Genomic DNA, 18,168 nt, shown 5'->3' on the forward strand with positions numbered 1-18,168 from the left:
TTGTTTTGAGGACTGAAGAAGGCAACATGCGAAGTCCCAGGTCCCAAAACTGACAAGCGCGCGCACGCACGCGCGCTCTCTCTCTCTCCACGGGGGACCCACTCTCATCCCCTAAGTACTGGGCTCTGCAGAGAGATGGGAACATGAGTGTAAACCAGCTAACCATTCTTGAGCCCTTACCATGTGTCAAGCACTGTTCTAAAGGCACCCCACAAGTTAACTATCTTCCTGTGCCACGACCCTACCCAGGCCACGCAGTTACGACCCCTACTTCACAGGCGAGGAACTGAGGCACAGCGGTTGCACAGACAGGTCATGCTCCTCTGAGGCCTTCCAGCTAGCCGTGGCAGAGAGGAGATTCAAACGCAGGCCTGTGGCTGCCCAGCCCATGCGCGTAACTGGGGAAGAACCTTAGAAAAGCGGAGCCCAGAGAAGGCAGAAGGAAAAGCCCGACCACGTTATCTGACAGATGAGGAAACAGAGGCATGAATGGCTATGAAGAAAAAGGAGCAGTCTGGAGTCAGAGCTGGGAATTGGGAACATCTGGTCAAACTATAACTCAGCGCCACTTCACAGCTGTGAGACTTGTTTCTGACTTCCTCGCTGTCAGCTAGGCGGGCGAAGCTACCTAACTCACCTGGTCGTGAGAACTTAAGCCCACGCAGCACAGCACCCAGTCGTGAACCATCATAAATCACCCAGGTTAGGAAGCCCGTGAGCAACCGCCAATAGAAATCAGAACGCCCAGCGTGAAGCTCAGCACTGATCCGTTTGCAGACCCGGCTGGGGGGTCGGGAGCAGAGAGGGAGACAGAGACTGAGAAACCGTGAGAGAGACAAAGCAGAGACGGAGGGCGGGACAGAGAAGACAGCGGTGTTCCCACCAGCGGCTCTGGAAATCGCCGCGGCTGCACTCCATCCCACTGGAGCTCACGGCTCTGGGCTGCTGTGAGGATCATTCACCCTCTTTAAGAATGAGGACAGAGGCTCGGATGCTAAGGCCCTCGCCCCAGACCACCCCGTCGAGGGAAGCCCTCCGGGACCCGGGAGCCCAGCAGCGTGCACCGGGGAGCGGGCGGCTCGCGCGGAGAGCGTCCCGGACCTGGCTGCCGGCCCCACTCACCTCCTCCTTCCGCGAGCGCTTAGACACCTTCTTCTCCATCTTGGCGGCCGTCTTCTCCGCCCCGCGGCCCTTCTTCTCCTTCTTGCCCTTCTTGCCCATCGCGCCGGTCCGAAGCGGGGGCGGAAAAGGCTCCCAGAGAGTCGGGCAGCGGGGCGCGGCGCGCCGGAAATACGTACACGCGGGGGCCTGCGCGCGAAAACGCGTCACTTCCGTCCCGCCCTGGCACGCGCTTCCGGCCGGCGTGCTCGCACTCACGTGGCCTGGGTGCTGGGTCTGTGCGGACAGCGTGGGGGCCCTCGGGCTGCGGGGGGCGTCGGCGGGAAGCTCCCGGCCTCCCTCTGTCCCGGAGGCGCCGGAGTGGCCTCGCCTCTCCCCGGAGGCCGGCCGGAGCGAGCCATCTTTGCTGCTTCCTCGGACCGTGTTGCAAATTAAATGATTGCCGCCACCTCACTCCCCAGAAAAATGTTGCTACACTTTCAGGGATTTACAGACTCAGGTGAAGACGGGCCCTCCACCCACGTCAGAAGGGCCGCACTGTCTTAGGCGCTCAGGGTACCGTGCTGACGAGGAAAACACAGTTCTGCCCGCCGCCCTCCACTGAGTCCCCCCAAACGTCCCGCGGTGGAGGGCGGCTGATGACCCCTCCAAGAGCAGTCAGCTCGCTGGGCCCCAGGAACGGAAGCAGCCTGCCCGGACACTGTGCTCCAGGATGGGCTGGAACAGCCTTGCGAGCGGGAGAGCCATTTGTAGGGCCTGGAGCGCTCTGGTTTGGACGCGGTAGAGCGAAGATTCTTAACATTACTTAGAAAACGTCATCTTTGGGGGCGCCTGGGTGGCTCAGTCGTTAAGCGTCTGCCTTCGGCTCAGGGCGTGATCCCTGCGTTCTGGGATCGAGCCCCACGTCAGGCTCCTCCGCTATGAGCCTGCTTCTTCCTCTCCCACTCCCCCTGCTTGTGTTCCCTCTCACACTAGCTGTCTCTATCTCTGTCAAATAAATAAATAAAATCTTAAAAAAAAAAAAGTCATCTTTGGCTTGTAAACAGGAAAATAGAGCAAATTAAGGACAAGCAAACATTTGGCAAAAGGGAAGCATAAATCATGAAATGATCTAGTTTCTTTGTGAGTGAACCGCCACAGGGCTCAGCCTTAAGGAAATTACCTTGGATCTGTGAAAATTAATGAAAGGAAACCTTACTAAAAAGGAGTGGGAGGCTAGAAGGTCAGTTACAGGAAGGACTGTCTGTTGTAGAGCCTAACAGAATCACTCCAGGCCCCATAGGGAAAGATGTATGCTGCGCTTTCTGCAAGACATAGACCACCCCAGCAACTCAGCCGCTGAGAAGTCATCATTACCCTGGAATCCCGGTTTTCTCCTATGCACTTTTGTGGCAAACAAACCCTCCTAGCTTCCTCTTCCTTCTTCGTAAAATAGCACCCCCCCTTTGTTGGACTTGCCTATGATTTTGCAACAGCTTGCGTGTCCCCAATTGCAATTCTTCTCCCATAGCTGAATAAACCCACTTTTGCTGGTAAAATAACGGTTTTATTTTTAAGGTTAACAGATCCAACCAATTGGTAATCCCCAAAGACCCAGGGATGAACCCTTTTCCAACCAACTCCAACCCTTGTCCATAAACCCAGTTATTTTAAAATAAACATGAAGTTTGGGTAAACTGCAGGAAGAGACAGAGGAGGACTCAGGCCGCCTGTGTGTCCAGCACAGCTTGCAGGAGGTTAAGAGACCATCTGTGATGATGCAAACCAACCAACCAACCAACCGGTTAGATGTTTATCAGAAAGGAGCTACAGAATTTCACGGTCAGCTGGCTCCTGAGCCTCTAGACATAATCATCTCTGACACTGAGCTACAAAAGGCCAAGTCCTTGCTATTGCCCCCGCTTTCCTTCTAGTGCAATTTGACTTTAAGAACATAGCTAATCCTTTTGTACTTCTCTAAGAATATTGGATAACCTTGAGGCAATGCACTTGAAGCCAAATGGCCCTTGAGTCACAGAGCATCTGTAGCAAGTACATTACAGTGGGCCCCTCTTAAGGGCTGAAATAGGGAAAGCATATTCCCTACTAAGATTTAGAAGGGTCTGGTAGATGCAGGGTTTAATGCTTTTATTATCCGAAAAAATCTTGAAGCTGAGTTGGAAGGCTCTTGGGTGATCTGTCATGGTGATTTACGTGAGGCTGAAATTCTCATTACCCAGACAGAGAAGCTGGAACGTTTAAAATGAGATCAGAATCCCAAAATAGTAAAAAGATTAACTACATGGTCCTTTTTTAGTGAAATCATACTATTGAAACTTTAATGGGTTATCTTACGACTAATACATCATTAACTGTTTCTCGTCTGTGGTCAGGCGCCCTCTGCTGTCTTCAAGTTGGAACCCAGAAGAGAAAAAATATTAACAAAGGAACTAACTCATTACCCTCACCGCAAATAGTGTAATTGGAAAATTCTCCCACGTGTGGTATAGATGACGTGGTTCTTTGCATGTTTCCCATCTGGAAAAGTGAGAATATTTAGCCAGCCTACCTACTACACAACATTCTTGGGAGAATCAAGCAAAATAACAAAAAAGCTTAGAAAAGTTCAGCAAAACGCAAACTTAAGAGATTCCGTGTGCTGGGAAGTCATGGACTTGAGCTGGCTGGCGACGGTTTCATGTAACAGCAGGAACTGGACCCTGCAACGCATGAACAGTGTACCAGAACACGAGAGAGAACACCCAAGACCCGGCCACAGCTCCCAGGAGCTTCGGTTATAACAAGACAGGTAAACATATGATGACGCTCCTCAAATGCTTTATTGAAATGAAGGAAGGAATGAGGAGGGATGAAAGGGAGGAGGGAGGAAGGGCAGGGAAAGAGGGAAATCAAACCACTGTTTCACACATTCATCCAGTGTTCTGGATGTCTAGGGGGAAAGGAAAATCGAGTCTCGTTGCCCCAACGGGTCTGAAAGGAAAATTCTCTCGTCTTTGGGGTTAAAGTGTGCTGTTTAATTTCCGAATAGTTGGGGAACGTTTTTGTTATTTTCTCTAATTTATTTCATTTATTTGAGATCTCTAAGAGTTTACTGCTCTCAGTCTCCTTTTAAATGCTCCTTTTAAGTGCATGTGACGAATTTTCATATGTTGTGTTTTGATTTTTCATTCAGTTCAAGATACTTCCTAATTTCCCCGTTGATTTCTTCTAATATCCCCGTGTTACTCAGAAGTATGTTATTTAGCTTCCAGATATTGGGAGATTTTCCGAGACCTTTCTGAAAAGTTTTGTTTTCCTCTAACTGCTTGTATGATTTTATCTTCATTCTAATTGGCTGCAGTTGCACTAAGGTATATTTAGATATTAATTTCTTTTTATTTATCATGCTTGGGGTTCAGAAGGCTTCGTGGAGCTGGGGCAGCTCTACCATTTTCTCTTCCGAGGATGCTGTTCTCTCTCTCTCTCTCTCTCCTCTTCCCCTAGAGCTCCATTTAAATACACGACATCCCTTCTCGGTCTCTGATCCAAGTCTCTTAACTAATCTTCCCCATTTTCCATTTGTTTGTCTCTCTGTGCTGTATTCTGGATAATTCTTTCTGATTTATCTCCTAGTTCCTGGGTTCTTTGCTCAGGTCTATCAAATCTGTCTTTCTTACAGCCCAGGCAACGCGAATTTTGGCTGAAAATGCAAGGAAGGGCTGGGATGTGGTTACAGTACCCCAGGATCTTTCCTTCCCAGCCTGCTCAGCACCGAGGTGATGTCCTTGTGGCCCCCAAAGTACTGGGGGGCAGTGTTGCTTCTGCTCTACCCTCACCCGCAGGCCAGCTCTTAGGGCCTCAGCTCCACATGAGCTCCTCTTAATCCTTTTAGATCCCACCTGGGCAGCCTCGGACTTGATGAATTATTTCCTTGCCCTTCGAGGCTGTCAAAACCAAAGTCAAACATGGCAACGCTTGCTTGTGCCTGGAAGCAAAAGCCATTCACAGAATCTAGTTTCTACCCCATTTTTTTGATTCTCCTTTCTGTTGGGTTCTGATTTGGTCACCCTTTACTCCTTGTTAGTTCTGAAATGTTTCTAAGAAACTCATTTCCACATTTATCCAGCATGTTTAGTTGCTTTGATTAGGAGAATTGGTCCACATAACCCAGTCTACCGTGTTACCGTATTTCTTTTTTTAAGTGGTATTTTTCAGTATGTAATTAACACGCATTAATTTTTAAAGTTTGGAAAATACAGACAAGTCTAAGAAGGAAACTCGAAAGTCGCCCATGGGCTTCCCTCCCACATGCAACCGCTCTCGGCGTTTGTAGGACTTTCCCGCTAACTAGTGGTGAGCACAGGTCTGAGTCGGCTTTCCCTCATCTGCTGAGCTCTCTTGTGCAGGACCTCCTCCACTCTTGCTCTGCCCCGGTTTTCTTTATCACTGGAGCTCAGACATCACATGAAGATCAAGGACAACCTGTAAGTCGTTAGATGCCAACACTGGGGAGAAGGAAACATGGAAACCTGGATGAGATAGCCCAGAAAATGCAACAGAAGATGGGAGCCATGCTGGATACGGTCATCACAGGTGCGGAAGCAACCGTTAACATCGCGTGGCAGCGATGAGTCGGCGAGCAGGTGGCAGTGAAGCCTTGGCCCGTGCACGCTACCCACGTAGTCTGTAAGTTCTCAACCACTTGGTAGCAAGTGTGTCCCATAAATCAACCCAAACACAGCCCAGACTCAGCTTTCCTGAACGCAGGGGTCAGAGGCGCCAGACAAGAGAAAATACAGTATGAGAGACAGTGCAAACCTGTCCCTAATGATAGATTTGACTTTGAGAAGGTAAAACTCCCTTGCCAAATATTTGGAAATGTTGATCATTCTTAAAGTAACTTGATTCTTAAAACTCCCAGTAATAGCACTACGTTGAGCATCTGGCTCTTGAATCCCAGGAACCAGCTCGGTTTCCAAGGTCGGTCACCTCGTAGTCAACAACTTACACTAGGGCTGTTGGTGGTATCCCCCTAAATCCAGCTGCCTGGCTGTGCAGTCAGACCACAGCCACCAAAACCTCCCCGCTCTCAAGAAGGGCTTCTGCTGTCACAGTTCATCCACGCGGCTGTGACCTCAGGCCGGCGGGAGGAGGCAGATGTTAAACCCTTTACGGAAGCACGGTTGTGAAACCTGCATTCTGGGCACCGTGCCCACCACATCCTCCTTTCCTTGTCCACACTAGTGAATGATGCAATTAATAGAAAACATGTGCAATGGAAGACAGACCTTCTCCATCAGAGACTCTGAGGGCTGGTTTGCTATGAGACGCGCCCAGAGACTGGGCTGATGAATCCATGCAGTGTTGCCCAGTTGTTCAACGACACGCCCAGAATAACAATCACTGTATCTGATTTCCAGGTAAGTCAGAATTTTTCCCTAACACGCTTCCTCAAATGGTCCTGAGAATACACTAGAAACCCATTGTGTTAGAATCACCCACGTGCTGTGGCTCTCATCTCCTAGATTTTAATCTCCCCTCCACCTTGTCTTGTTCACTTTCCTATCCCCAGACAGCAAGGTCACGCTATTTGTTAAAGGTTAACAAACTATGAGTACACAGGGAGTGCATGAAGTCCCCTCATGACTGACAAGGGCTGCAGAAAGCCTCGCCCAGCTCGGTCAGACAAGGGGAGTACCTCCATGGTCAAACATTTCAGGACAGCAAGCCTCACTATCCACAGATCATCATTTCCAAAGAATAAGAGCCACACGTGTTTGAGAACTCAAGTGAGACGCCGGTGAAGACTTAGAAAGCTCTGGCAGAGGAACATGGGACCAGTGAATGAACTCACAGTGGCTAGAATGAGAGCTAATTTTGAGTAATTCTGGTGAATTTTGAGTAAGATGCAAATCCTGTCTTCCCTATGAATGGACTTTGTGTGAGGCTTGATGGTCTCAAACCATAATTCTGATCCTTTAACAGATCTGCTGTCAGCTCTCTGAACCATGTCTCACATTTTCCTTCCTTTCCACCTCCCTTTCCTTTTTATTTTTTGCCCTAATCTGAGAAGGAAGGCCTCCGAGGGGAATTTGGCAGTGGTGGGAGACAGTTAACACTGGAAACAAAAAAAACCCCAAGTAGGTCCTTCCGGAAAATGGGCGGAAACGNAGGAAAATGGGCGGAAACAGATCCAAGGCAAAATCCTAAGACCAGCGACGTTGCTGGGAAGCTGTGTGAGGTCCTCACACTCCTGCCTCCTGGACCCTCCTGCGTGGGCCTCCGCTCTCTCCGGCCCCTCACGTCCCCTCAGAGCATGTCCCATGTCCTAGTCTCTCAAATATCCTNCGGAAAATGGGCGGAAACGGATCCAAGGCAAAATCCTAAGACCAGCGACGTTGCTGGGAAGCTGTGTGAGGTCCTCACACTCTTGCTCTGCCTCCTGGACCCTCCTGCCTGGGCCTCCGCTCTCTCCGGCCCCTCACGTCCCCTCAGAGCATGTCCCATGTCCTAGTCTCTCAAATATCCTCTCTCTACAAGGAGATAGTCAGCTAATGATTTTATAAGTAATATAGATTGTTCCACGTTGTATGTCATCAGGGAAATGCAGAGTAAACCAAGGAGACACCATCTCACACCTGCGAGAACAGCCAACACCCAGAACACGTTAGCTGACCGCTGCCGAGGACGTGGAGCGCCTTTCACATCACCGATGTGGTTCATGTTACCCCAGTACATTCAAAACAAGTCGCAGGCCCGTAGGACCAGCGCTGGGAGTCGGGTTACAGCAGGTGGGGTCTCAGCCGCCAATGCCCACCTCCCAGAAAGTGGGGTTAGGGACACACCCCAGGCTCCCAGGGCAAGCACGCAGGGTTCGCGGTGCCGTGACAAGCTGCGCCCCGGCTGATTTCTATTCATGCGTCTTAAAGGTGGCTTCCTGGCGGGTGAAGCCCTTCTCCCGGATGTGGCTGAGGTTCCCGGACGGACGAGGAAACGCCCACTGCCAGGCTGCGCCGCCAGCAGGGGGCGAAGGTGACCCCTCCCAGGGAAAAGCGGCTTTGGCCACAGGCACTCAGGCAGTGTCCACCTCGCTTTATGGTTAATAAACGTAGGGGCCCCGGCTGGCTCCGTCAGCAGAGTACGTGACTCTTGATCTCCCAGTGGTGAGTTCAAGCCCCATGTTGGCCGTAGAGATTACTTAAAATAAAACTTAAGAAATATATATTTAATAAACACAATAAGGAAAAAATTAAAAATAACAAAAAAAAGGGAAAAGCATTACCACACTTTAAAATTACCAGGGACTGGGGCACCTGGGTGGCTCAGTTGGCGAAGCATCTGCCTTCAGCTCAGGTCATGATCCCAGGGTCCTGGGGTTGAGCCCCACATCTGGCTCCCTGCTCAGCGGGGAGTCTCCTTCCCCCTCCGCCCCTCCCCCCACCCCCTTGTTTGCATGCTGTCTTGCTCAAATAAATTATAAAATAAAAATAACCAGATTATGGGAATTGGGCATCCTCCCCCTGTCCCCTACCCCGGCCCATTTCTGACCCTTGCCCCCTGCCTGGCTCCCCACCTAGCCCCCACAAGGAAGTCACAGGAGTCTGCATTTCTTGCGCCAACGTTCTTGAAAGTAGAAGGTGGGGTGTCTCGTTTCCTCTTGGCATTAGACCACTCTGGTCTGCGACCCAGGTGGCCATTGCCCAGAGACAACCCGACCCTGTTCTGGGCCAAGGACATGGGCAAAAAGGGCAGAGGGACGGGCCATCAGCACAGACAGAGCAGCAAGAGCAGACACGGACTCCTGAGAGGTGATGAGCAGGCCGTGGTCCTCGTGCCACCAGCTCCCATGGCCCCCCGACAGGCCCAGGGCTATGGGACTGGGGACACAGTGCCCACGACAATGACAAAGGAGCCTGGGAGGTGAGCATCACACCGCCACCCACACCACACAACCCAGCAGCCTCTAAAGGCACCCGCGGGTGGCGGTGGCCTGGGTCACACCCAACTGGAGCCAGCCGGGCCTCAGTTTCCCCCCCGGCTCCGGCAGATGATGCAACACCAGTTCAAAGTTACTAAGTCGTCCCGAGCATGCAATGCCAGGACCGGCCACCAGGGGGCAGCCCTGTGCCGCGGACAGCGGGCAGGGCACCACGTGCCGCAAACCTTGCATCATCTCCCCACGTGCTGTCCGGTCTAGGGACCACCGTGTCTGGGCATCAGAAATGCAGCCTTCCTGGGCGCAGAGGCGGCCTGCCGTGGCGCTCACGCCAGAGGTCCTTGGTGCGGACGGGGGCCTCCCCTGCAGGCTGGCCGGGAGGGGGCCCCCACCCGAGACTGCTGGGAAAAGGGGCTTTTCCCAGTTCACTCTGACCTCCCAGATGAGCAATGTGTTGGAAGCCGTATCTTTGTTTTCCTTTGTGCTTTGAGGGGGGCGGCAGTGCAGACTTAGCAACAGTTTCACGGGATTAACTGAGGGAGGAAGCAGAGCTTGCCAGCGTCCACGCTCAGGCACACAGACAGTAGATGCGGACGGGGGTGGGGTGGGGTGGGCTGCTGCCCTGGGGCCGCGGGGAGAGTCTGGGGAAAAGGGCTCCAGCCAGATCCCAGGATGCTTGCCGTGCCTGGCGTCACCATCGCCCAGTGTCTATGGGAACCCGTGAATTACTGTTTGCGCAACGGTTTGAAGGCACGGTGCGGAAAGGATCCTGACAGGTGAGGAGAGTGAAGGCCAAGGGCTCAGCGCTGAGGCTGTTGGCGTCCTCGTGACCCTGACCATCAGCATTAGCATCTCCGTCATCAAAGCGCCCTTCTCGGAAGAGGCAGCTCCCAGCTTCCTGCAGAAAACCACACGCCCTCTCCCTGGCTGGGCTCGCAGCGAGCTCTCTGGTGCTTTGTCCCTGCTCACCCGCCTGCCCCCTCCCCTTGCCCCAGCCTCTCAGCACTTTCACCTGTGGCGCAATTGGGTTTTTTTTTTTTTTCTTCTTGTTGTTGTTCGTTTCTTATCAGATACATGTGTTTTCTTTTGGAATAATTTCAGATCTCCCGAAAGGTTGCCGAGATAGTTCCGGTTGCCGAGATAGTTCCGAGTTGTGTGTTCACCTTCCGTGACCGTGGCGAGTGGGTCCACACAGAGAACCCCACACTGGGGCATGACTGTTAGCTGCACTCCAGATTCATTTGGATTTTGCTGGCCCATCCACTGGTGTCCTTGGTCCGGTCTGATTCAGGATCCCATGCCGGGTACGACACTGCATTTAGACACAGCTCACTTCTCAGACCCAGACCCTAACCCATCCCACCCAGCGTAGGGCCTGGGCCTGGAGGATCCCTCCCTGCTCTTGGGAGACCACATACCCGTGTGTGGGAATTCCCAGCATCTCTTAGGTGCCGTTCTACAGGTGAAGGTGGCTGGGGGCATTCATTTGACGTGCTCCCTACCCCTGCTCCTCCACACAAACCTTCCTCTATCTTTTTAGGGAACCGCTGGCATCTTTATCACTCCAGTTGCCTTGCTCTCAAGAGTCTAAGTGTCAGTCATTCACTACTTAATATAAACCACAGGCTGCATTCCCACACATTGCTGAGATGTGCAGATGCAGAGTCCTCTGGGATGGGAATCATCTAGAATCTGGGGTACAAGTAGGGATTCAAGCCTCTTTGAGAGTCTCCTTACTTAGAGTCCCCTTGACTCCTTCTGTGAAGTCCCCTTGACTCCTTCTGTGACTGTGTCCCTTTTGGCCCCCCAGGATGCCTGGAGTAGCATTCCAAAGCATCTCCCTACAGAACCTTTGTGCTGGCTGATGCTCTCCACCCCCCCACCCCTGCCAGATGCTTCCCCACCCTCACAGTCAACGCACTGACCCAGGACGTCACTGGGGACTCCCTTTCCTGCCCCAGGCAGAGGCTGGCAGGAGAGCTCTTCACTCCAGAAAACGGAGGAGAATCTCTGTATAAGAATATCGTACTGAGGCCAGACCCTCCTTAAGGCCTGTCTCCTAGCAACCCCAATGCCTTTGTCCAACTACCCCTAAATCATCGGGTTCAGCTCAAAACATCAAAGCAATCCCATGGGTAAGATGCAGAAACCACAATGTCTCCCAGACGTGCACCCAGGACCCTGAGCGTTAGTTTCTCAGCCCAGGGGCCCCTGGGCATGCGGGAGCCAGTTCGTCCGTGATTTCATTCACTAGGTCACTGTATTTCACCCTGACGGTGCGATGGGGCCAGAAGGTTTGGGGGTCTGACCTGACTCTGGATCAGGGACCGCAGTAAAACCGAAGACCCGTGGGGCCATCCGTGCACCCAGCGTCGCCGCGTCCTGCCAGCCCCAAGTGGAGAAACAGGACGTTCTTCCGACCCGAGTCCGCTCCTTTCGCCCGCGTCCTCAGAGCAGCACTGGGATGGGGAAGAATGGGATTCCCGCGCCCGGAGCGCCAGGGTCACAGGGTCGCCAAGGATTTGAGAGCAGATTTGAGAGCAGAGCTTGGGGACAGCGATAAGGGTGAGGCCCTGCACAGGGTACCCGAGGCCAGTGTGAGCTCTCGCGGCCCTGACGGGGCAACAGGGCGATGAGGGCCAGCCTCCCCGTCCCAGTCCCAGACACAGGCTAGTCCGGCTCCCCGCTCCCCCCCATCCTGTGGAGACACAGTTAATTCCAGACTGTGTGCCTTTGGTCTCCCTCCCCCCACCCCCACGCCCCCACACGCTGGGCTTGCAGAATACCTCCGCTTTATTTTGCAAATCAGGGGATTGAGCACAAAGAAAGGAAGCTCTGGCTGGTGGATGCCGCTGGGCAGTCCGAACCAGGGGTCTGCAGCCCCCTGCCAGCCCCCAGGCCGGACTGGACCCACGTGCTTAAGCTGCTGGGTCCCATCCGCCGGGAAGATCCCGTACCTGGACCCTGCACCCACGGCCCCCTCGGGCTCTCCCCACCGCTAACCCTCTATCGGTCACAGCTCCGTCTGCCCGGGACAGAGAGACCACCGCAGACTCCTTCCCGCCACAGCAGTGGCGCGAGAAGTTTCATACTCGGCCCAGAGAGAATAAACCCGCTGTTGCAAGCGGACAGGGGGCTGGGCGACAGTGACGTGTCCTGTGGCGGGTACCGCGGGGGTGCAGGATCCGTGTGCAGAGGCCGGGCGGGGGGGCAGGGCTGCACGGGAAATCTCTGTGCCTGCTGGCCCATTTTGCTGGGAAACCAAAGCTGCTCCAGAAAAATAAAATTAAAAAAAAAAAAAAAAAAGGCTCTGTGGCTTGGTGGGTGCTATTCCCGCCGTGGGCTCCGGTCCCTGTGCCCCTGGGCCAAGTGTCCCCTCATCTGCCCTCCCCGCGTCCACCGCAGGGCTTCCCCCCGCGGGCAACCTGGTTTATTTACAGGGCAGATGGGGGTTCTGCAGCCCCGACGTGCAGGCAGGGCCTGTGCAGCCGTCTGGGCCGTGAGTGTCCCCCACCCTCACCCCCACCCCATATTCGTCTGCTCAGACTGCCATGGCCAAACACCATGGCGCGGGTCCCGGACCCACGGTCGCTCACTCTCTCCCAGGCCTGGAGGTGGGAAGGCTGAGGCCACGCTGAGGCCCAGGTTGGGTTCCTCCCACGTGTCTCTCCTTGGCCTATCCCCTCTCCCTGTGGCCTCATGGGGTCATCCCTCTGTGACACCGTGAGATTTCAGATTAGGGGCTCAGCTTGATGACATTTTAACCAATCCCCTCTTGAGAGGCCCTCTCTCCGAATCCCTGTTCTTGCTGGGGATCCGGGGCCTGGGGCTTCCATACGTGAATTCTGCGAAAACGCAATTCCTGCCCTCCAGGACACGTGACCCTGGTGGTCTTTGCCTCTGTGATGCTGGGGGCCAGGGATGCTCAGTGCCTTCCTGCATGCTTCGCTGCTGGTACCAGTTCCTATTCATCAGGAGGTTGGAAGAGCACTGTGAGCCGGACCTCCCTCTAAGGCCTCAGCAACTGTTTGTTTTCAGTGGTATCTTTTTTTGAGCAAAGGCGGAATATATTCTCGGTTCTTTCCTTAATTTACCTGGTGTACAAGAGAACGGGTTCTCTGTCCTCCTCAAAGCGGGATTAATTAGGTTGCCTGTTTCCTTTTATGCCATTATGAGTGCATGGATCCAGGCGCATTCGAGGGGCGTCTATGTCAGCGCAATTCTCAACCTTAAGGACAGTCAGATCACTCCATCTTCAGCCAGCAGGAGCCCCCCAGACCTGGCCCCCCAGTCCTACAGCCTCTCAGGCCCCAGTAGCTAGTGTGTGAACATGCCTCAGACTCACCTGGGCCCAGACTTGGAATCCACGCTTGCCTCAGGCCCTGCATTTTTGGAGGCGGAGTGAGAGGAGTGGGCTGGGATCAAAAATGGTATTTTAAGACCACCATCTAGGCTGCAGGGGCACCCAGGGCCCTTGGGACTGTTTTCCTTGACTTCCTCCATCTTACGTCTTCATCACTGGGAATCGTGGGTCTTGAGGACGCCTGGGATGACTGAGTCAGACTATCCCTGGTTACCCATTAGCTCTGTCCACGCCGAGCATGCCGTGGTCTCAGACAGCAGCGTCCACGCCACCAATGCAAGCGTGATAGGGAGGCACTGCCATCTTGTGCACACAAACCCCTGTCGTCCGTGTTTATTTGCACCACAGACACTGTGGGATCACACGGCCACCGCATATTTTAATGTCCCTCCCTTAGCCCTCGGACTTCGAGTCCCTGGACAGCTCACGCTGGCCGGTGTCCTGCCGGCGGCCTCCTGCCGCGGGGCGCTGTGAAGCCCCATCAAGCAGGCTTCCTAGAAGGCTCAGGAGAGCAGGGCGCTCTGACCCGGTGCCAGCCCTCCGTCCGCTTTGCCTGGGAAGATCCATTTTGCTGGATAGAAAACCTCTGGCTCGGGTTCTGAGTTACATCGAGCTGTGACTCCTCCATCTTCCAGCATCAAGTGTCGCCGTGGGGAAGTTGGATGATAAGCTTGATTTCTGTCTCTTCTGAGCCAGGGCTTTCTTTTTACCTAGAGGTGCAAAGGGCTTTTTTTTTCTTTTGCTTCAAATACCAGTCATTTTGCTAAAATATGTTTGGCATTGGTCATTCTGGGCTGCATTTCAGTCAACTTCCCTTGAATACGGTTCTTGGGATTTGTTCCGTATCTTGCCTTGGCGCCTTCCTCAGAGAGCCCTGTTATCTGTGTGTTGGATCTTTTTTGCCAATTTTCACAATTTCAAAGTTTCTTTCAAGTCCTTTGAGTCATGGTTTTTGTTTTCTTTTGGACTGTAAACTGTTTCTCCTTTTCATCTCCTCGTTCTCCAAAGGCATTGCTTGTTGTGCTGCTTTCCTTTACGCTCTTAGTCTACATTTATGAAATAAGTGTTCTTTTATTTCTAATTCCTTGTTTGAATGTCTCACCTTTTCTTTTTGGTTGTACTGTTTTGATGTGGGGCTTCGGAATATCCAAAAACTGGGCTGCCATGGCCATCTCTCCAGAATCCTTTGTAGGCTTTTTGATGGGGGAAGGAGGTTAAGAAATTGGGGAGGCTATCACATCCTCTCTCACCACGTAGATTCAACATGGCAAAGGCAGGCTAGCCCGTGAAAAGGCAGGAAAATAACAAAAGGCATAGGTTTGAGAAAGGGGAATCTAAACTGTCATTATTCACACAGAACAGAGTGTAAAAAAATCCAAAGGCATCTACCAAAAATCTATTCAAATTAAGAGGTAAACTTGGCTAGGTTGCTGGATACAAGATCAACATACAAAAACTGGTTATTTTTTTATATGCTGGCAACAAATAAATAGGAAATAAAAAATCTTTAGATGTTAACCATTTATAAGAGCATCAAAAACCATCAAATACCTAGGAATTGAGTGAGCAGGAGATGGGCAAGACCTCTACGCGGAAGACTACAGCGCACCGTGGAGGGGAAGCCCAAACAGACCTATGTATGGAGAGACGTCTGAGAGGCGAGGGGAGACTCGCTACTAGAAAGGTTTCAATCCCCCCAAAATGACCTACAGATTCAACACCACTTCACCAAAATCCCCGGGCGCTTTCAGCGTGCCCATGTGTGGGCATTCACAAACTGACAAGCCGATTCTAGAATTTAAACAGAAACGCCAAGGACTGGGAGCGACAAGGCAAAATGCAAAACCGAACAAGCTCCTGTTTGGCGTTTTCACTTGAAAAAACAAATGACTAATGGATCTTTGGACCACAGAGTGATATTGGGAGCTGTTGGCGTTCTCTGCTGAGGGTGGTACTATGGAAGTGGCCCACACGTCTGCATTTGGCAGTTTCCCATCTTTCTGAACCAGGACTCATGCTCTACCTGAAATCTTTGGCAAACCATCGAAAAATGACAGGATGAACGAAAGGCCAGGATGAAAGTCAGGTTGGCGGGAAGCAGCTCCCCAGACTTGTTGGATCGTGTTAGGGAAGCCATTAATCTGTTGGAGTAAGAGCCCGGCAATTCTTGGGTCCCTGCAGCCGCTTCATTCCTTGGGAATTAACACACAGGATCCTGCAGGTCTCAACAAACCAATCCAGAAGAGGGGGACGGGATGTGCCCCGAGCATCTGGGGCCACGGGCCCAGGGATGGGGCAAGGGAGTGCTGGTCTGCACACACGAGGCTCCGGCTGCCGTGCCGGGTCCCTCCACCCGCAAATGGTCAGCAGTTGGTCTGACTGTACGTTGCCTGATACAAACGCTGCCTTAATGAGGGGACTCGGCATGGCTGCTGTGAAGGGCGTTGTGGGTGGGGAGGCTTCTGACGGTAAGCTCCCCACAGCAGCCCCCTCCCATGGCTGTAGTTGCAGAAGCTCTGTGTGACCCTGGGGACACCTCGCACCCTTTCCCATAGGACACTGGCTGACGCCCCTCCTTGGGTGTTTGCTTTTGGTCTCTCGGCTTTGCTCTTTGGGGGGTCTCCAGGGCCTTCAGAGGGCTCCTCCCTAGGGGAGCAAATGGAAATAAACTGCCATGTGGCTTGCCATTTGTATTAATCCAGAGAAGAGTCTTGCTTCATTGGCCTTTCTTTCTGCTTGGCTAGTGGACGCATCTTTCCAGCCCTGGGCAAAATCGTGCAATGCTCTAATTCTCCAGAGATAATTGCAGATCTCTGTAATTAACAACCACAGCAGAACGGAGTGGGGGACCCTGCCGTGCGGGGCAGGAACGGTGAATGTGCTGAGACTCGGCCGGCTTCTTGCCTCCCGGGCTTGGCTGCGTGCATCTCGGGCATCAGCACCTCCCTGCTTCCCCGAGGCTCTCCTGCCCAGAAGGAAGAAGCCATTCCCCGCTGCCAACATACAGGGCACCATTTATCTCGTGGTGACAGAGCTCAGCCAAGCGGAGGCACCCTGCCAACGAACGCTATTCCGCACTGCCGATAGCCAAGGCCAAACGCGGATTTGGAAGTGGTGGGTCGCAGGAGCAAGAATCCCAGGTCACGGGCGAAGGCTCCGCAGAGGAGCACAGCTCCCTGATTCACTGGTCACTTCCTTACAGTCGGAGGGAAGTTCATGTGCTTGAAGAGCACAGTGAGTGCCCAGAGCCCGGAGACTCAGGCGTCCCTGCGGCACAGTGTGCCCTCTGTTTCCCTCAGCCCAGGCCAAGAGCGCTTTGTGTGTCTGAATCCCTGGCCGGGAACTGGACGACAGGCCCATGCCAAGAAACAGAGGACGGGTTGGCTTTAACTCATTAGCCTCTGCTGGAATGCCTCGTGTGTTTTACAAATATTTGTCGAGTGTCTGCTCTGCGCTAGGCCTGCTCTGGGCTCCCCTGACCCTCGGCTGGGAGGCGACACCAACAGGGAAACTAGTGAACGGAATCCCAGACGGGTTTGGATAACAATAAGTGTGTGAATACATGAAACAGGACAGCACCGTGTGGAGGACGGGCTTCCTTCGGGGGAGGGCGGGAAGACGCTGCAGGACAGACTGATGCAGGTGTGGGGGGCTGCTACGGTGTAGGTGAGGGTGGGTGGAGAGGCAGGGCCCCCTCCTCGGGTGCCGCCAGCAGGGGAGGGGTCTGGATTTTGTTTTAAGCACCATGGGAGCTGCTGGCAGGTAGGAAGCAGGGCGGTGACAGGAAGGGACCCACGCTTTAGAGAAAGAGCACCGTGGCCCCTGTGGGCCGAGGGAAGGACGGTGAGGGCAGCAGGGTCAGCGCATTCTGATCCCCAGGAGGACTCTGTGGATATATGACCTTGCGGGGGGCAGAGGGGACTTTGCAGATGGCGGCCCGCGGGATCGTGAGGGGGGAGACCATCCTAGGCTGTCAGACGGGGCCCAGTGTCCTCGCTGGGGTCCGAGTCAGTGGGAGGTGGGAAGGTCCCCGCTGCTGGCTCTGGACGTGGACACCTTGACTCTCGTTAGCCCCGACAGACCCAGCTTGCACGTCTGACACCCAGAACAATAAGAGAATAAACAGGTATGTTTGAGACACTAAATTGGTGGTGATGGCAAGAGGCCACTGGAGGGGCCCAGGTGAGAAAGCTGAGTGCCCAGGTGCGCTGACATATGCGCTTCACAGCACACAAGAGAAGGGAGGTCGCCGACGGCCGCCAGGGCAGGTGGGTCATGTGGCCGACTGGGATGGGAGGGGGTCAGGTCTCTGCATCGGTGGCCCTTGGCCTCCTGTGCTGGGACGTTTTGGGCTGGAGTCTGTGATGGGTGGGGGAGGAGGGAGGCCCAGGTGGACGGCTAATCCCAGAAGGCCTGTGACGCGCTCTCTTCCGCCCTCCTTCTGCCTTCACCCCCTGCACTCTCCACTGGCCCAGAGGTGCTTCTGTCCATGTATGCAAATACGCAGAAAAGATGATTCTGGTTCTTTTGGTCAAAAAGTCAGATACTTTCCTAGTAGCCTCATTTCATGATAAACCAAGACAGAAGCCAATGGTAAGGAAAATGTAGAACAGACAAGGTGGGTGCCTGGCTTCAGTGTATTAGAAATAGGAACCAACAGGGTGTGCAAGTGTCCTGGGGCCACCATAACAAACTGCCACAAAGTTGGGAGGGTTTGAAACATAGAAATCTATTGTCTCACAGTTCTGGAGGCAAAACGTCCCAAATCAGG

At 53.3% G+C, this 18,168-nt stretch overlaps 1 protein-coding gene and 1 long non-coding RNA gene across 5 annotated transcripts in view; one reads left to right on the top strand and one right to left on the bottom strand.

Moving 5' to 3' along the window:
* The window catches only part of KLHDC4 (kelch domain containing 4), a 39,115-nt gene extending 37,813 nt beyond the window's left edge, over positions 1 to 1,302 (bottom strand). Inside the window, exon 1 of one of the 2 annotated variants that reach the window (XM_034638472.1) lies at positions 1,123 to 1,302. In XM_034638472.1, coding sequence (XP_034494363.1) covers positions 1,123 to 1,221 — 99 coding nt within the window. In that variant the 5' untranslated portion in view covers positions 1,222 to 1,302. The remainder of the gene's footprint in view (positions 1 to 1,122) is intronic. The other variant, XM_034638471.1, reaches the window with a different exon arrangement.
* A 2,310-nt stretch (positions 1,303 to 3,612) lies between these two features.
* Positions 3,613 to 11,794, top strand: LOC117795277. 3 transcript variants are annotated; one of them, XR_004619202.1, is made up of 7 exons: positions 3,613 to 3,907; positions 5,344 to 5,784; positions 6,343 to 6,518; positions 7,699 to 7,889; positions 8,028 to 8,261; positions 10,136 to 10,338; positions 11,289 to 11,794. It is a non-coding gene; the product is annotated as an uncharacterized LOC117795277 (long non-coding RNA). The 3 variants fall into 3 exon arrangements; XR_004619201.1 differs by having other exon boundaries at positions 5,505 to 5,784; XR_004619200.1 differs by having other exon boundaries at positions 3,613 to 5,784.
* Positions 11,795 to 18,168: the final 6,374 nt, after the last annotated feature.

This window comes from Ailuropoda melanoleuca, chromosome 12 (assembly GCF_002007445.2).
Source record: "Ailuropoda melanoleuca isolate Jingjing chromosome 12, ASM200744v2, whole genome shotgun sequence".
NCBI lineage: Eukaryota > Metazoa > Chordata > Mammalia > Carnivora > Ursidae > Ailuropoda > Ailuropoda melanoleuca.